The 18033-nt window shown below is 36.0% G+C and overlaps 2 protein-coding genes across 2 annotated transcripts; both read left to right on the plus strand.

Annotated features, from left to right (window-relative positions):
• The first annotated feature begins 6968 nt into the window (after positions 1-6968).
• On the plus strand, positions 6969-8064 carry LOC112717370 (zinc finger BED domain-containing protein RICESLEEPER 2-like). The gene is made up of 3 exons (XM_025769424.1): positions 6969-7550; positions 7659-7836; positions 8012-8064. Exons 1-3 carry the CDS (start codon positions 6969-6971, stop codon positions 8062-8064), a joined length of 813 nt encoding a protein of 270 aa, XP_025625209.1.
• A 441-nt stretch (positions 8065-8505) lies between these two features.
• On the plus strand, positions 8506-12675 carry LOC112715289 (uncharacterized). The gene is made up of 7 exons (XM_025767039.3): positions 8506-9273; positions 9489-9569; positions 9922-9996; positions 10808-10852; positions 10936-11025; positions 11224-11325; positions 12162-12675. Exons 1-7 carry the CDS (start codon positions 8632-8634, stop codon positions 12339-12341), a joined length of 1215 nt encoding a protein of 404 aa, XP_025622824.1. The 5' UTR covers positions 8506-8631; the 3' UTR covers positions 12342-12675.
• Positions 12676-18033: the final 5358 nt, after the last annotated feature.

Consider the following 18033-nt stretch of genomic DNA (forward strand, 5'->3'; position numbering starts at 1 on the left):
ACTCCGAGGTTTCTCTTCTTCTGAGCTATAGGTCGGCTCGTCTTGTCGGTAGCGAGCTTGTGGCAGATGATGGTTGGATCTATTCCTGGCATATTTGCTGGTGTCCAAGCGAATAGGTTGGCATTGTCTCGTAATACTTTTATGAGCTCGGACCTCTCCTTTCCTTGTAAGGCTTGTCCGATGTATGTTGTTTGTTCTGGTATGGCAGTTAATGACACTTTCTGGAGTTCGTCTGTTGGTTGAGGCCTTTCTTCAGTGTCCGTTCGGGGATCAAGCTCGGCCAGGGTTAGGACCTCGTTTTGACAGTGGATTGCTTTGACTTGATGCTTTTCTTTCCTTTCCGACTTCCTGAGGCTCGCGTTGTAGCACTGACGAGCTTGTTGGCGGTCCGAGTGGAGTGTTGTTATCCTCCCGTCCTGTGCCTGAAACTTAACACATAGATGAAAGGTGGATACTACTACCCTGAACATGTTCAGAGCAGGTCTTCCGAGTATAATATTGTAAGGACTTGGGCAATCAACTGCCAAGTATTGTAAGTCGATAGTTTTTGATAATGAGTCTTCTCCTATAGTCGTTTTCAGCCATATATATCCCTTTATGGGGACCCTTTCTCCAGAGAAGCCTATAGCTCTCCGGATGAGGGTTGTATGAGTTTTTCAGACAATTTCATTTTTAGAAAAGTGGAATAGAAAAGTACATCTGCGCTACTACCTGGGTCCAAAAGGACTTTTCTTACCAACAGCTCGCCTGTTTGGATAGAGATCACCACGGGGTCGTCTAGGTTTGGTGCTGCCGAGCACAGATCTGTCTGGTTGAAGGTGATTTGGAGGTCGGACACGTCTTTGTCTTGTGGTGCAGTTCCTTCGATTGCCAATATTGCGCGGTAACTTCTTTTCCTTGCCGAGGTTGTTGCACCTCCGCTGGCAAATCCTCCGGAAATGCAATTTATAATACCTTTTGGTGGTACATTGTTTGACCATTTGTTGTCTTCTTTGCTTCCTGAGGTCTGTTGGCGTTCTTCTCGGTCTCGACTGTTTTCTTTATATTTCCTTCCTTCGATATATTTGTATGTCCATACTTTTGATGGAAAGCGCAGTGTTTACTTCTGTCGACGAATCGTTGGTCCTGATAGCTACCTGCTCTTGCTGGGGGTTTTATAATTTTTGCATTAAGTATCTCTTTGATTATCTTCTCCCTCTTTGTGTTGAACCTGGTATAATTATTGAACTTTGGGGTGAGCTTAAATGGTTTCCTAGAATCCTTGTAGTCGGCCACCCTTAGTGTTCGACTTTCTTCCTTTCTGGGTTGCCTCCTTTTTGCCTTTTCGGCTTCGCGCAGTTCCTCGATCTCCATCTGTCCAGCCGCTCTTTCTCGGAACTCTTCTAATGTTTTCGGTTTTGTTACTGCGATTGTTTCTCTGAACTTTCCGGGCTTGAGACCGACTTTGAGGGCGCGTAAGTGGACAACAGGGTCCAGGTCTGGTATCTCCATGGTGGCCTCCATGAATCTTGTCATGTAATCTTTTAGGCTTTCATGTGGGCCTTGACGGATGGTTCCAAGATAGTCTGATCCGTGCACATATATCCGTGCCGCCGCAAAGTAGTCTATGAAGGACTTTGCCAATTCCTCAAATGAAGAGATCGACCCTTCAGGCAATTTTGAAAACCAAAGTAACGCATCTCCATCGAGGTATGTGGGAAAAGCCCTGCAAAGTACGGGTTCATTGTTAGGGCCATTAAAGAACATCATAGATTGGAATTTCTTAATGTGAGCCCGGGGGTCACCAATCCCCTTATACGGCTCAAGAGAAGAGGGCAGTGTGAAATTTTTCGGCATTTGATAGTTGGTGATTTCCTCGAAGAACGGATTGTCCAAGGTTAGCTTCTCCTTTGGTGGGTTGACGCTTAGCAGGTCTGTGTTGTCTTTGCCTGGGCCCTTGGACCCGTTCTCTTCCTGTTTGCCGGAGTTGTTCTGAGCAGATATCTCAGCGAGTCTGCGAACTTCAGCTTGCAATTCGGCCATCTGGGCCAGGAGCTCAGCCTGAGTGATTTGGTGAACTCCATTCTCGGCCATACTAGAGAGTTGAGAAACCCTGTACAAAGAAGGTGTGAAGAATAATATGAAGTAAAAGAGGTGGGGTTAGATGAACTTTCGGGCCCCACGGTGGGCGCCAAATGTTTCGTCCTGGGTTGACCGAAGTGTAAGTCCCGAGAGATCGCTCGCAGTCCAGACGGAGCTATACGTCGTCCAGGAGTAGAGTCAGTAATGAACCTCGATCTCTTGGAACATAGCGGCGGGAGCACCTGCACAAAGCACTCCGACGCTCAAGTAAGTATACGGATTAAGGAAATAAAGAGAGTAAAAATGAGAATTAAATCTCTGACCTAACTTGTGGGAAGTATCTTCGGAGTCTTTATAGGCAAGTATGACCAACTTGTTCTGATGTATTTGATAGGTACCGTTACCAGTATCTTTTGGTAGGGCCGTGATTCGCTCTGTTTAGTAGATTCCGTTATTCTGGATAAGATTGACCTAGTCAGGAGCTTTTGTTGCAATTCCGTGTTTCCGATTTATATGCTCGGTTTTGATTTTGGCTTTGCCTCCGAATATATCGGGGTACACGTTATTAAGGTATCTAAATTAGTGCCCAGAAGTAAAATATAAAATCCCACATTAGTTAAAAAGGAGAATGAATAATGATATAAAGATCTCTTTCATATCTTGTAAATTCTTTTGCAAATAAAAGTGTTTAGGATAGAACTTCCCTAAATTCGACGTTTTTACTGTAAAAAAATATCACATTTTTAGCTAGCCACACTTGCCATAGCAGGTACACCACTTGAAACATTTTCTTTTTGAAATATGTTTATTGAGATTGTCAATAAACTGCTTCCACCATTGTCATTCTTCTAGGTTCGAGTTTTTGGGTATTGTCCTTGCTATTGGAAATCTATTCAACATCTCTTAAATTTCTATACACATCATTATAATATGTAGAGAGTTTCGGTCATTAACAAGCACTTGAAACATAGTTCGTTAATCTAGAGACATTGTTGATGTAGCTTTGTCCTCATCGTCAGACCTCTATGTGTGACTTTTCAAACAAATATTTTTTATTTTTGGTTAGTATGTCAATTTTCATATATGTTTTCAGATTAAATTTTTTGTTTCAAATTCGATGTGTAACTTCTTAGTTGGCTTGTGATAAAATATTGGTTATAAGATATCTTGATTTTACTGAATAATAATTAGTATATTAGAATGGTTACATGTTGTATTTTTGAGATTATCATTAATACAATTCTCTTATTCTCACATAAATTTATATTTTTATTTCTCTATTTTCATCATAATTTTGCAACAATTTTTTTTTTCTATTCCACAACAAATTTAATCTAGCATAATTTTTTTATTTATGTTTGTGTATTTTTTTGAACTAAATTTGTAGTACTAAAATTTAAATTTAGGACATCATGAATATTTTTTGCTATATTTAAAGATAATAAAATTTAAATTTGGGATCTTGATAGTAAATTAGTGAACTAGAATTTAATCTAAATACAATAAATAAATAAATAAATAAATAAATATATATAATTAAATTCATACCTAGTTTAAATAATTTTTCAAATAATAAATTTAAGAGATATTTTTTGAAAAAATATATAATTAAATATTTGTATAAAATTCTTTTTACTCAAATTTGTTTTTCATGTAAAAATGTAACTATTTTTTCTTGTAAAAATGCATCCTGATTCACCTCGTATCCTTTCGAAAAAATTATCACGTATGTCACTTGAAAAAAGTAAAATAAGATAGCTGTGGTACAAAAAGTTAATCAAGTTATTATTTGTCATGTAATGAGGATTGAAATAACTAAAATAACCCTATTTGTTTAATTTCTTTTGAAGTCATTTACTATTTAACTGTTGTTTACTTAGTCATTATACTTATTTAGATTTTAATAAATAAAACTTCAAAAGAAGATTAATTTGACTTATATTAGAATATATTTAACAATTAAAATATTTAGGAGTAATAGTTTGAAAATAAAGAGTCATATTTTTTATTTTATATTTTTTAATTATTACTAAAATAAATGAATAATTTTAGATATAATAAATATATAATTATAGATATTATATATATAAAATTTGAGATTAGAAAGGGAAAGAGGAGTGGTGGCTGGGTGAAGAGGATTAGGGTTAGAAAGGTGATTGGGTGAAGGAGGTGGTGTAGTAGTGAAGATAAGGGATTTTGCAGGTAAGAGATAGTGTGGGGGCAAAGAATATGAAGATGGTTCTGTTGTTGTTAATGATGGTGAAGTCCTTTTTTTGGGTTGAAAATTCGAAGAAGCAGAAGAGAGAAAAAAAAGCAAAACATAGAAGGAAAGCGAGAGAAAGAGAAAGAGGAAGAAGTTGGCAGAGTTGACGGATTATGGCGGCAGCGACGAGCTCAGAAAATGGAAGGAGAGAGAGGATGAGTTAGTGGTGGTGGTGGCAGCAGTGGTGGGAAAAAGATGAGAACAGAGAGAGAGAGAGAGAGAGAGAGAGAGAGAGAGAGAGAGAGAGAGAGAGAGAGAGAGAGAGAGAGAGAGAGAGAGAGAGAGAGAGATGATAGTAGTAGTGGTAGAGAGAAAGATAGTTTAGGAATTTTATTTAATTTTTTAGAGTTTGGATAATTTTGCTTGTAAAAATCATTTTTTATGGGTACAAATAGTAATTTCTTTTTTTTATGGATAGATATGTCAGCGTTTTCAACTTTCGTGAGTAGAAATTATAGTTTACTCTTTATACAATCTTTAAAACTAACTCAATCAAATGTAGTTTCATATAAATATGTCAATTAAATAATTCATTAATTAAGGGATAACCATGGTGTTTTGAGAGTTACCTGAAATATTAATTTAGATTTGAATGTGAGATCCATAATAGAGATAAAAAATAGTAAGAGAAATTCGAGTTCTTTATTCGGTGTTCGACCTTTTTAAAAAGGTCATGTATGTGGTAGATGCTACTTTTTTGAGTGAGCATTTTATTCTTATTAAGTCTGACTTTATGTTTTGGGTCAGAGTATGAGTACATAGTATCATCTGGTTATAAGAGATATATTTTCCATTAATATTAATGACAGCAAATTTTTTTTTCTTTTTTGATCATCGATGATATTCTGTCTAATAACTCAATATTATTTTTGTTCCTAGGTGAGTAGCTAGCTCCAAAGTATAATTTGTCCTGCTTAGTATTTGAACTTACTTTTCCTTAAACGGGATGAAATATATGTTGGCTCTTTTAAAAAGAGTATCAGTAGACACCTACAAAAATACTCCTATGCTCAAGTTAGGAAATGTATAAAATGATGAAAATGATATTCAGAGTGAATATATTTAGTAAATTTTCTGTATTTATGGGATTGTTATGCTTAAAGTGGTTATAGATAATTACGATTTTGTAGAATAGTGTTCTGATTTTATGGTAACTGCTCTCATTGTTATTTGACATTTTATTTAAATTTAAAAAGAGGTAAAACGTGTCTATAATATAATAAACATGTTATGTTAAGTTTCAATTTATAAATATGATTGGTTTTGGTTATAATTAACGGATCAATTTTAGTTATTCATTTTATTTATAATTAAAGATATTTTAAAATATTTCAATTTTACTACTCAAAAATCAAAATAATACATACAAAATATATAATAAATAAATAAATACAAATTTTATATTCATTGAGTCCCATTCAATTTGACGATGAGCTCACCCATTTTTTTATTCTTAAAAAAATTTAACTGTATTTTATATAATTCAATTCTTATATTTTGTCTTTTGAAATATAATATATTTATTATTTTTTTTTTATAAAAAATTACCCTATTATACGTTCATTTGATAATGTCTTTTTCTTCAATTAGCATGATTTTTTATTAAAAAATATTAAAAAATTATTAAAATTTATTATTTTTTGTTATTAGTTAATCATTAATATTAAAAATATAAAATAAAATATATTATTAAATTATTAAACTAAAAAAATTGAATTAATGACTAAATGATAACAAAAAAATTCTCTATGTCGAAAATTATTTTCTTTAATTATTTGAAAAAAAAATACGGCTAGGCCTATTTTTAAAAAAGACATCCGCGGAAAGTTAACAAGGCGGAATATTTTCAGCTCGGCTGAACATGAAAAATGGCTTCGCTAAAAGTTAAAAAAGCACATCTTTACAGACCAAGCTTTTGGTATAGGTTTAAATACTTAACCCTGTCTGAAGCTCACGGTGAGGTCTTAATTTTCATGTACATTGAAAGCAAACTACCAAGATCTTTGACCATTCACATCATTTATATTATATCTCAATTAGGAGCGTAAGTTATCGAACCGGATTGAAAAATACTATTAAACCGAACCAAAAATTATAACAACCGAATAAAAAAATGAAAAAAATTGTTTTTTTTTTTAATTAAACTGATTGATTTGGTTCAGTTTGGTAGAAACCAAACCGAACCGAAAAAGATTTTGCATAGTGGTTTTTTTTATTGATTTATCCTTACTGATTTAATCTAGGAATAAAACCCTAAATCTGAATACCCTTACTCTCTTTTCCTTTCACTCGCGCAGTCACCCACTTACCCTCAATCCTCACTCCTCACACAGACACCTACTCACCCATAGGCCACAACTCACTTCCATCTTCCATTTTTTCTCCTCCATGCAGCCATGCCTGAGAGAATGAGATCCTCAGAGAGCCAGAGAGTCAGAGAACGTCATCCAATATCAAGGAACTCCTCCATCGTCGCTCGAAACCGTTGCAAGTCATCCATTCATCTCCGTCGCAGGCTCGCAGGCGTAGCAAAGAGCAGCACCGTCGCACGAATAGGTTCAAAAATTTCATTAAGAAAGTTAGGATATAAGACAAGTGTACTGTTCAACTCGATGTTCCCACTAGATGGAACTCTACATACACCATGCTTGAAAGTGGTTTGAAGTTTCAAAAGGCGGTCAAGAAATTAGGGGAAAGAGATACAGAATATGCTTTAATGCAAGGTGGTATTCCGAGGAATCTTGATTGGGACAATGAAAAACACTTTATGAAATTCTTGAAAATTTTTCATGATGTTAACAAGAGTGTGTCTGGTAGTTTGCTTGTGACTTTTTCTCAATATTTTCATGAGTTTTGTAAGATCTTGCGAGTGTTCAAGGCTTCGTGTGGTAGTCGAGATCCATTACTTGGGAGTATGGCTGAGAGGATGAAACTTAAGTATGACAAGTACTGGGGTAACATAAAAAATATCAATATGATGATTTTTGTTGCTGTGGTTATTCATCCTAGATACAAGTTGAAGTTTGTGAACTTTAGCTTTGAAAAGCTATATGATAAGGATGATGCTGATTTTTTAGGTAAAAAAGTGAAAGAGACCTTCTCCAAGATGTTTGAATGCTATGTGAATGCAAATAATTGGGGTAGATTTTTTACTTCAGCAACAATGGATTGTGCATCAGATGTGGGAGTACCTGATGACAACATGGCTGGTGATTTTTTCAAAGAGGTGCATTTTCATGAGATCATCAACAAGAATGAGGTGGATTTGTATTTGATGGATGGTTTAGAAAAGTCTTGTGATCAAAATACTTTTGACATATTGAATTGGTGAAAGGTAAATTTTAGCAAGTATCCTATCTTATCCCAAATAGCTAGAGATGTCTTAGCAATGCCGGTCTCGACTGTTGCTTCAGAATCGGCTTTTAGCACTGGTGGAAGAGTGCTTAACAACTATAGGAGTTCTTTAACTCCAAAGACAGTTGAGGCATTGATTTGCACACAAAATTGGCTTCGTGCTTCTCCAATGACAATTGATTTTGAGGAGCTTATTGATGAGTTTGAGAAACTTGAATTAGGTATGTAAAAAAAAAAATTGTAGTTCCTTCCATAGTTTATGTTTATAATTTATAATCTATGTTATGTTTATGTTTATAATCTATATTTATTTTTTTTGTTTTATTTTTGTAGAAATTACACCAACCGGAGAAGATGATGATGAGTCTGGTGTAGATTCAGATTAAGCATGGTGGCTGTTTAGTTTTTATTTGGTTTAAAGTGACTGTTTCGGTTTTTAGTATGTTTTAAAGTGTGTTTATTTTTGTTGTTTTGCTAGATATTTTTAATTGTCTTTGTTTTATGTTTAATTGAGTTGAATTTGGATGTGATGTACTCTTGTTATTCTAGTTTATTAATGATTTTAAATTTTATTTTATGGTAATTTAAATTTTAATTATTAGATATAAAAAAACTGAAAAAATCAACCGAACCAAACTGCTGTTGGTTCGATTCAATTCCATTCGATTGTTCAAAAAACAACAAACTAAATTATTAGTACCATTATAAAATCGAACCAAACTGCTGTTGGTTCGATTCAATTCCATTCGATTGTTCAAAAAACAACAAACTAAATTATTAGTACCATTATAAAATCGATCAGATCAATTCGATTGATTTTCAGTCTAAAATTAAACCAAATCGAACCAATTACATCCCTAATCCAATGGATAGAGATTAATGAAATATCATTTTCCGTCCCGGGAACCGCTTCCTATCCTTTCATATTCTGCTTCACGGCTTCATCACTCACCATGACTGAGCTTCTTCCCGCAAGCCCGCTTTCAATCTCGCTCCCAGAATCTCATAGATTCGCCTTTCTCAGCAACAATCAATGCCTAACACCAAATTCCCATGTACCCTTCTCTCAAGAATTCTCAAAAACCACTGCCACCCTTGTTGTAGTTGCTTCTTCAATGGGTCCAAGGGTCCATGGAAGAGGCTCAAGGGGCGGTGGTTATAGCTTCTACAACAATAAACAACTTGGATTTGATGAGAGAGAGGTGAAGAATTTGGGCTTGGAGGGTGACCCTACTGGTGATGGTTCAGTTGGTGAAAAGGATATTGCCGATAGTAATGATCCATCTGATGGTGCTGGACTCAGGGAAATGGACGATCCTGTTGGGTTGGGTGCCAATGGTGAAGGAGAAGAAGAAGAAGAAGGAGGAGGTTTTGAAGACGACGATGATTTGGTTAAGGTTCAGGTTCCGGGTGGTGCTGCAAATGATGATTTGAGAAAAGATGATGTTAAAGTTGAGAAATTTAGTGGTAAGGATGGGATTAGAAGGGGTAAAGAGGTAATTAGAAGGTCCAATTTGTTGGCTAAGCAGGTCATTAGTATAAGGTCTGCTCTTAGCTTGGGGTTTGTTACTCAGCTTTGGGTTGACACCACCTCTGTGAGTGACCATTTCTTAAGCTATAAATGTAAAGCATGCTTTTTTGAGGAATTTATTTATAATGTTTGTTATTTTCCTGGTTTGCTACCTGTTTCTTTGGGGTGGAAAGCATTAAGCATGTTTGAATATTGATTATTAGCTTTGTTGAACTTAAACTATGTTAGTCTAAGCACACATTTATTGATGTATCTCCTTTTGGTGAATTTCATGTGCAGTGGATGGTTTTATTTGTGGAGGTGAGGCCAAACTTGCTTTCTGGGGATGCAGATAAGTTCTTTCTGGAGGACATTAGTCAGGTATAACAAATTTTGGAATAACACATTTTGAATGCTTTATGTGTATATGCTTTCCTACAAGTGTTTTACACCATTTTTTAGTTTGTTTCACTTTTGGAGGAGTTCTGTTGCCTGCAATAATATGTAGAGAGGACCATTCGGGTCTGCTACCAGTTAAATTATGTAGATGCTTCCAGATCAAGCTTTTTGTCCGAAATTTCCAACGCCCATATATTCCAATATGAATCTGTACTATGCTTTTGCAACCTTGTCTTATGGTCTTACTTGAATGTGGTGTGCATTTTTAGCTTTGCAAGCTAGTGACCTCTTGTGTTTTTCATGCTGTTGAGTGTTCTGTTGGTTCTCTTTTCAGGTCGGGGATGTCGTCCTTGTCCCAGATGAACGCGTGATAGAGAACGGATTTAAAATGGTTGGATTGGAGACCCTGGTATGTTTTAAAGTTTTATATGATTCTTTGTTGTGAATTATTTTCTCCTGAAAGATTTATTGTAGGGTTCATTGTTTGGCAGAACATGTTGGAGAAATCTTCTCTTTTGATATTTGTTATTGGTACTCACTTTGTTGTGTTGCTTAGGTTATTATGAATTGTGTTCATGTAAGATGCTTTTGCTCTATCCTTGTTTACTAGACGGTGAAGATTCTGCAAATTATGTGAATGTGATATCTGATGTCTTTTGAAGTTGGTATCATTTATTTAAAGTAGAAACAATGAGAATTGATTAGTCATAATTGACAAAGTGTAATGAGATAGCAAAACATTATGTAGGATTGAAACTAAGTGGTATCATAAAAATGTCGGTGATAACCTTTTTTCAGATCTTGGGAACCGTTTACCATAAACTATGTTGTAAATGCCTGAATGGTTGTGTTCAAGTTTTCAACTACTTGTTAGTAAGATGAAGATATCTTCTTATTTCTTCTTCAAGATCAAATACTTTTATATTATCTCCTTTGGTCTTCTGTATGATTTTGGTTCTGATTGGTTATTTTGGTCATTTGTGCCAAAATGAAAAGTGCTCTTCATCATGGTTTTCTAAATTTCTATGCAAAATCCAATACCTGTTATACGATTTTTCCCATGCCTTAACCCTTTTCAATGAGTCATCATGGGAAGCAGTTCCATTTAATTTGATATATGATTTAGTGGTGCCACCACTATTTTACCACACTTCCAAAATTAAAACAAGGTAGGACTATTTTTAAGATGGTAATTGATTTATCATATTATTATTTGATAGGTTGGATACAAAGTTGTGACACCCTCCCAACGGAATATTGGAAAGGTGATTATACGTTTATTCTTCTATTTTTATTTCACATATTTATTTATATCCAATTATTTGATAAGGGAACTCTAAACTCTTAGGTGCGTGGATACACATTCAGCCTCAATTCAGGTGCTGTTGAAGAACTTGAGCTTGATTCATTTGGACTATCAATTATCCCTTCAACTTTGGTAAGTAAGTGCCTCTTTGTAAGGTTAATAAAACCAAGTTCAGAACTCAAAATAGCATGCAAGTTTGCCAATCCAATTGGAAATGCAAGTCTACATCCTATGTTAACAAATCCAAGTCACAATTCCTTCATTTTGATCATTTGTGACTCCTAAGGGGTTTAGTCTACAAATTGTAATTCTTGATTGCCATACTTTTAGGTGAGTACTTACTCTTTGCTAGTCGAGGATGTACTGGAAGTAGTATCTGATGCTGTTGTGGTTCGCGAAGCTGCAGCGTCGCGTATACAAAGGCTTTCAAAGGTACCTTCATTTCAATAATGGAAGTTTGAGTGTACGAGTGTGTCACATTACTATTTCACATTTTACATTTTCTTTTGCCCTTACGACTACCGGACTAAGTAGGATATTGATTTCGGCAACATTGCTTCCTTTTCTGATTAGAACTTCGTGATGTACTTCCCCTCTGTTTCTTAGCTCCTGAAAGTTTTGATTCCTGCTTATATATCAAGCCATGCTTGTTATTATTATGGCTTGTACATGGGAACTTGTGATTCTCATGCTTTATTTTGGTTTCTCCGTTTTATGGCTATTGTCCATAGATTTTTAAGCAAAGTCATCTAATTATATTATTTGGTTGGTAAAAGTCTAATTATATCATTTGGTTTGGGTAAAATACTGTCTTACTCCCTAACATTTGAGCTAAGTCTTGTTTTCGTCTCTAACATTCTAAACATCTTATTTTTATTCTGAACGTCTTATTTCGTCCTGTTCTAGTTTTCTGGTCAAAATTAAGTATTTTTTCTTCGAAAAATACCCTTTCCTCCATTTGGTTTTATTGAATTCATTTTCTTTTGAAATAGTTGGTTCTCTTTTTCTACTCCGGGAACGATTTAGAATTTAGCAAGGAAACAGAACAACATTTTGACTTCCCAATAAAACATTGAAGAAAAATATCTCGTGTATTCATTTTGTCTCCTACACCAAGTCGATATAGGTCTCTCTTATCGTTAAATGGATTAGTTGGATAGCATCGCTCTATCGCTATGTAATCATTATTACTACTAAAAGAAATGTCATTGACTCATTTCTTTACTTTGTCTTGCTGATCATAAAACAACCCTATTTGCTTGTCCCAGGGTTTCTTGGGCAACCAGAATGTAGGAGTTTCTATGGATGATCTTGAAGATTATGACTCTGAACCATCTGTGACATATGGCCAAGTTTCAAGGAGAAGGAAAAGTCTTGGAAGAAAGAAACCTAATCAAAGATATTGGGATAATGAAGATGATTGGGATCTTCCAATGGACTATCTTTGATTCACATGTTTTGTCTGCTAACTCTCATGTAGTAATTACTCCTTTTAATCGAAAATATAGTGAAGCTTTAATAAGCCTACCAAGGATGATACAAAAATACCATACCAAATTACCAATTGTCTTTTTTATTTTTCTTTATGGTGTAAAATAGGCTTGCATTTGTACAGTTATTTTCATAGATTTTTCTTTTCAGACATTTTGGTTTTCAATATTTTTTAGTTTAGCATTCTCTTCGGCTTTTATTGCCTTTTGCCACCTTGAAAAAGTAATTGGTATGTAATAAGAATTTAAATAATAAATTATTTATGTATTTAATTATATTTATGTATTTAAATAATGTTTTAAATAATAAATTTGTTGAATTGCATGTGAGATTGGAGAAAAACACATGATCAGAAAAGGAGAGAAGAAATTAGGTACATTAATGAAGAGTCTCAAAGAATACAAGTTTTATGACTATCTATTTATAGCTACACTAACAGTTATGCTAACTAACTTTGTATACCTCGCTAACTAACTCTGTACAACTTACCAACTATACAACTAACTGAAATTAAATAACAGTAGTGGCAATAATGATATCAAGTAACACCCTCCAGTAAGCTTGCATTGTTGGGGGAGAAAAGGTTCAACAATCCAAGCTTAGAATATGCAGCATGAAAGGGACCCGGAGCAAGGGGTTTTGTAAGAATATTTGCTGCTTGATTGTAGGTTGAAATGGGGAGAAGGTGGATTAACTTTTCTTGTAGCTTGTCACGAACTATGTGGCACTCAACTTCTATATGCTTTGTCCGCTCGTGAAATACAGGATTGGTGGCAATATAGATTGTTGAATTGCTGTCACAGTATATATTGATTGGTTTTTGAATTGGAGCACCAAGATCACGAAGAACATAGCTTAACCACTGGGCTTCTCGGGTTGCCAACGCCAAAGCTCGATATTCAGCTTCAGAAGAGGAGGCTGCAACTGTGAGTTGTTTCTTACTTTTCCATGTTACCAAAGAGGGTCCCAAGTAGAAGCAATATGCATAAGTAGACTTGCGAGAATCAGGGCACCCGACTCAATCAGAATCCGAGAAACCGGTGAGATGTAAGTCCGACTTTGCCGAGAAGAAGAGACCTATAGCTGGGGATCCCTTCACATAGCGCAGTACTCGATGAGCTGCCTTTAAATGTTCATTAGTAGCACAATCCAGAAACTGACTAAGCTTGCCAATTGCATAGCTAATGTTAGGTCTGGTATTAGACAAGTATAGAAGTTTGCCAATAATTCTTCTATACTGAGTAGAATCATGAAGTAATTCTCCAACACCTTTGTTAAGTTTTGCACCATAGTCAATGGGAGTGGTGGCCGGTTTACAACCTTCAAATTCAGTTTCTTTGAGCAGATCAAGGACATACTTTCTTTGATACAAAGCAATCCCATTTTCTGATCTTGCTACTTCCAACCCAAGAAAATATTTCAAATTCCCTATGTCTTTAATTTTGAATCTGTCATGAAGGATTCTCTTGACTGATTCAATTTCATTTAAATCATCACCCGCTAGTACCAAGTCATCCACATATACAAGAATTGATGTAAATCCCAAAGAAGTCTGTTTGGTAAATAAACTATAATCTGATTTGCATTGAGTATAATTCATCTCAAGCAAGACAGCTTTTAGTTTGCAGTTCCACTGCTTGCTTGCTTGTTTCAGTCTATACAAGGACTTCTCAAGTTTGCAAACCTGCCCTGATGAAGCTTCTAAGCCTGGGGGAACCTGCATATATACTTCTTCTTTGAGTTCTCCATGCAGGAAGGCCGTGTTCACATCAATTTGTTTGAGATGCCAGCCCTTGACTGCTACAACGGCCAACACAATTCTCAATGTCCCTAGCTTTACTACAGGACTAAAGGTGTCTCTGTAGTCAATACCAGCTACTTGGGTGAAACCCTTGGCAACAAGTCTGGCCTTGTGCCTTTCAACCGTTTTATCAGGGTGATATTTTGTGCGAAACACCCATTTACAACCAATTGCCTTCTTACCAAATGGCAAGGAGGTTAGCTTCCATGTCTTGTTTTCCTCCAAAGCAAGTAGCTCAGCTTGAATAGCCTCTTGCGAACAAACTTGAGTTATAGCATCCTCATAGCTTTTAGGTTCCAAATTTTGAATAGCAAGAGAGAATGCAAGATGCATAGGAGAAAGTCTAGAATAGGACAAAACATTTGAAATTGGATACCTTTGAGCAATGAGCTGGAAATCGGATAGAGCAGTGTGGATGGTCTTACATTCATAATCTACCAAATATGCAGGAGCTCTAGTATGCCTAGTGGATCTCCTTATCCCAGCAGTTTTAGGCAGGAGTTGACAAGGGACATGTGAAGAACCTGTGTCTACATGATCATGTGATACAGATGCAGATGCTGATGTAGAGCCTGTATTTATATGATCATGAATTTCTGCATAAGACAAGACATCCTCACTATCACTCAAATTATGAGGTGCTTCATCAAGTTGAGTTTTTAAATTTAGCTGATTCACATCATCCTGAGGGTTGAAATTATTTTGATTTAGAATTTGAATTTCGTTTCCATCCAAAAAGCTATAGTCAAAGTGATGAGATAAGTTTGCTGGAAATTTAGAAGTGACTTTGTTATTAGAAACTGATTTGTGACAATAAGGAAAATAGTATTCATAAAACTGCATATCTCGAGATAGAAAAATTTCTCGAGTTTGCAAATCGAATAGCAAATAGCCTTTTGTACCCTCCCTGAATCCAAGATGCAGACATTTCCTGGCTCTTGGATCAAGTTTACCTCTATGTCTATTAAGAGTGCTAGCATAGGCTAAGCAACCAAAGACTTTGCGATTTAAAATATCTGGTAAACACTTGTAGAGAACTTGGCAAGGAGATTGATTTTTCAAAAAAGGAGTGCATAATCTGTTTATTAGATAAACTGCATGCCCAACATTATAATTCCAAAATGATTTTGGTAAATGAGCATGAATCATGAGAGCACGAGCCACAGCAAGAATGTGCTGATGCTTGTGCTCAACAATCTCATTTTGTTGTGGCGTTTCCACACAAGTTCTTTGGTGGGTGATACCAGTAGAGCTGTCAAATGTAGGCATTAAGAATTCAGGGCCATTATCTGTGTGAATTGTCTTGACACTTGCAGAAAGTTGAGTTTTAGCAAAAACAACAAAGTCCTTAACCAACTGAGAAGATTCAGCCTTAGTTTTCATGAATAAAATCCAAGTGAAACGAGAACAGTCATCTACTATAGTCAGAAAGTAACGTTTTCCAGTAAAAGAGGGAATGGACACAGGTTCCCAAATGTCAACATGAAGAATGTCAAACACAGCAGTTGCTACATTTGAACTAACAAAAAATGGTGATATCTTTTGTTTACCTAGATGACATGAATGACAAGGTGTGTCACTCTGTATACAATCAATGAATTTAAAATACTTGTGCAATGCAACTAGCCTATCATGTGATGGATGCCCTAGTCTAGCATGCCATAAGGAGCCTGAAATGTGATGGTTGCGAGAAATTACTGTGATATGAGGGAGAGTCCTGATTTTCTTGTGCAGAATGTAGAGACCATCAACATTACTAGCTGCACCAATCATCCTCAAAGTGTGCAGATCCTGGATCTCACAATCTTTGTCAGTAAAATGCATTTTACAATGCAGTGATGCAGTGAGCTTTGAAACCGAAATAAGTTTGAAATTGAAGGTAGGGATGAATAATGCGTTTGTAAGGTAAAGATCATTAGAAAACACAATGGTTCCCATGATGCAGCTTGTCGTGAGAGCACCATTGGGTAATCTAACAACAATGGGATCTATCTTGAAATAATTTTGAAAATCTGCCAAGGAATATGACACATGGTCTGTAGCACCAGTGTCTATAACCCAAGGCTTGTGTTTCTGAGTTGAAATGTTTAGAGCCATGATATGAGATTCAAAATGCAAAATGTGCACCACTCTAACTTTATGAGGTGAAGGATTATTTTTGGCTGAAATTTGGCTAATGCTATGAGAATGAGATTGATCTTGTCTGCTAAGCAATGCTTGAAGCGCTTCTCTTTGCTCTGGAGTGAATTCATTAATGGTCGGTTCACTCCTTGCTAGTTGATGAACGCTGAGATTGTCATTATCATCCTCAGAAGCATCAGCTGCTGTCAAGCAATTAAGAACATGATTTTTCTTATCAAATCGAGGCTTGAAGTTTGGTGGATAACCATGCTTCTTGTAGCAATTATCCACTATGTGTCCACTCTTTCCACAATGAGTGCATTGCAGCCTATTTTGCCCTTTGGTAGATTGGCCTTTGTTTCCTTTGCTCTTCCCTTTCACTTCATTCTGAGAAGGAGAGGCTGAGGAGCTCACCAAAATCTTTGTATCCAAAGCATTATCAAAACTGAAGAGTTGCCTCTTCTGCTGAGTAATCATGGACAGAATTTTGTTAACGCTAGGCAATTCATCCATAAGCATCACTTGAGACTTAACGGTTGAATACTGTTCTCTAAGACCTCGAAGAAACTTTGTGACTCTATCTTCTTCTCTTTGCTGTCTTACTATGCGTAAACCGCATTCACACTTAACGCAGTCACATCCAGGGATCGATCTGAAATCATCAACCTCTTCCCAAAGGTTCTTAAGCCTAGCAAAATAGGCAGTAACGGACATGTCTCCCTGTTTGAGCGCATAAATCTCCTCATTTAACTCAGCTACTCTAAACTTGTCCCCTTGGTAATATCGATGTCTAAGATCGGTCCACAAATCATAAGCTACATTATTCCATAAAACACTTTGATGTATGACAGGGCTCAGGGAGAGATTAATCCAGGCAACTACATACGTGTTGCATCATTGCCATGCCTTAAAATTCGGATTCGTTCTCTCAGGCTTCAAAATCGTACCATCAACAAATTCGAATTTGTTTTTAGAATAAAGCGCATTCATCATAGCTTTACTCCATGCACTATAATTCAAACAAGTGAGTGTGACATTGGTGATAGATATACCTAGATTTTCAGACAGTAAAATGTAGTAAGGACTTGAAAGATCTTGATTCGGATTTGTCTTGTTGAGATGACTCTGGATCTGCGCATCTTGACTGAAGAATGCTGCAAAATGCTGAGCATCCATCGCACCAACACCTCCAGATCCAGATCCACTTCCTGATTTCTCAGCCATAAGTGTGAGTTTCACCAATTGGCTCGTAACCTTTCTCTCTCAATCTCGTTGATCGGAACACTTTGTTACGTCTCCGTGAAGAGAGGTGAATTAACGAAGCTCTCATCAAACACTGTTGTGCGAGTTCGAGAGAGAAGAAGAAAAGAAAATAGACGAAGAAATGAAGAATGAGAGGAGATCAATCGAAGAGGAGAGTTTCATATCTGATAGAGGAAGGCGATTCCAGATCTGATTGAAGAAATGAAGAATGAGAGGAGATCAATCGAAGAGAAGGGTTTCAGATCTGATCGAGGAGGGCAGAGAAGAACAGGGAAATTGCGTTATCTGTGAAACTGGACTCTTCAGATTTTCTCAAATCACGCCAAATGATCGTGAATCAGAGAACAAGCTACCTATTCTTCAATCTACAATCTCCATGTTCCTCCATCCACGCTCACCTCACCATGTTGAATTGCATGTGAAATTGGAGAAGAACACATGATCAGAGAAGGAGAGAAGAAATT

Source organism: Arachis hypogaea, chromosome 10, assembly GCF_003086295.3.
Source record: "Arachis hypogaea cultivar Tifrunner chromosome 10, arahy.Tifrunner.gnm2.J5K5, whole genome shotgun sequence".
Taxonomy (NCBI): domain Eukaryota; kingdom Viridiplantae; phylum Streptophyta; class Magnoliopsida; order Fabales; family Fabaceae; genus Arachis; species Arachis hypogaea.